This window comes from Austrofundulus limnaeus, unplaced genomic scaffold (genome assembly GCF_001266775.1).
Source record: "Austrofundulus limnaeus strain Quisiro unplaced genomic scaffold, Austrofundulus_limnaeus-1.0 Scaffold387, whole genome shotgun sequence".
Classification (NCBI taxonomy): domain Eukaryota; kingdom Metazoa; phylum Chordata; class Actinopteri; order Cyprinodontiformes; family Rivulidae; genus Austrofundulus; species Austrofundulus limnaeus.
In genome coordinates this window covers 94,315-95,603 of record NW_013952789.1, presented here as the reverse complement: position 1 = coordinate 95,603, position 1,289 = coordinate 94,315, and the positions used below count along the sequence as shown (strand labels likewise).

Here is a 1,289-nt window from a genome sequence, read left to right as displayed (position 1 = left end):
CCGCTGCACAGCTGGGCTCAGTGAAGAGCGGTTATCGAACTAAGGAGTGACTGTGATGCGACAGTATATATATATGTGCAGGTGGAGCCTGACATCTGTCGTCATCACGTCACCTGCCTAAAGGCGTGATTAGAGGTGGCTTCAGCCAGGACACGCAGGAGCGTGGGTTCCCATACATGATGTTGTACCAAGTGAATTGACTGAAAGGGAACTGTCTTCATGTTGTGCTGTGTCAGGTGCAGGATATTAAACCGAGAAATGTCAGACACATACAGCCTGTCATTGTTATTACTGTTTTAGAAGAAAACTGGACCTAAAACTTGTCCCACATCCCTCACAGGTGGGGGGTCCAGGGTGAGGACATCATGACCTGTGAACTCAGAACAAAGACTTACCCAAGGAAGTCAAAGTCGATGGAGGAGTATTTGGCTTGGATGAGTGCCCAGAAGCCCCAGAAGAAGTGAGAAGCCTTGAAGGAGACATCAGATATGAGACGTGGGACAGTCACAGCAAACACTCAGTGTGGAACAGAGTCTTCCTCACCAAAGCAAATTTGTTGACCTGGACGTAGAGCGTCTCCAGCTCCTGCAGGGTGACCTCCTCAGTCTTCTTGGTGAAGAGTTTGTACGCCTGCAGGTACTCTTTGAGCCAGTCCATCTGCATGTCCCGGCTGGGGTACAGCCCGTAGTCCAGCTCAGCCATGCCTGCTCAACAACATCCAGCACAAACTGTTCAACCCTTCATGAAAAATCAACTGTTTGCATGTTTACATCTCAAACCAAGTGCCAACCTGCAAATTCATTGAAGTGGTTTCCGATGTCGAAGGCCTGGTAGTTGTAGCTGGAGTACTCATAGTCGATAAAACGGACGTGACCTGAGACATTAAACCACATGTTTGGATCATTGCTATGTTCCTGCTCACAACCTGTAACCTGCACCAGCAGCTAGTCCAGTCAGATTTATTTATAAAGTACATTTAAAAAACAACAGGGGCTGTGTCCAAAACGGCAGGCCGGGTCCGCCGGAGGACCCAGACTACCCGGATGAGGTGGGCCGGGTCCTTGGTAGACCGGGAAGACTGGAAAACAAAGAGGCTGTGAATTTGGACAGTCTAGACTCCCCTCCTTACCCCGGCGTATGTCATGTCACCTAGCAACCATGACGGCGCTAAACAGAAGCAAAAATAGATCAAAATTAGAAAAATATCAAAAATTTGTGTTATTAATATCACAAAACAATAAAATTAACTAAAATGTAACATTTGAAGACCTAATTGACCCGTTGTAGGT

At 47.2% G+C, this 1,289-nt stretch overlaps 1 protein-coding gene across 1 annotated transcript in view; it reads right to left on the bottom strand.

Annotated features, from left to right (window-relative positions):
• etnk2 (ethanolamine kinase 2) overlaps positions 1 to 1,289 on the bottom strand; it is a 38,879-nt gene that overhangs the window by 7,092 nt on the left and 30,498 nt on the right. The window contains exons 6-8 of the mRNA XM_014023702.1: positions 791 to 874; positions 544 to 704; positions 396 to 469 (exon numbers count right to left, since the gene is read on the bottom strand). Coding sequence (XP_013879156.1) covers positions 396 to 469; positions 544 to 704; positions 791 to 874 — 319 coding nt within the window. The remainder of the gene's footprint in view (positions 1 to 395; positions 470 to 543; positions 705 to 790; positions 875 to 1,289) is intronic.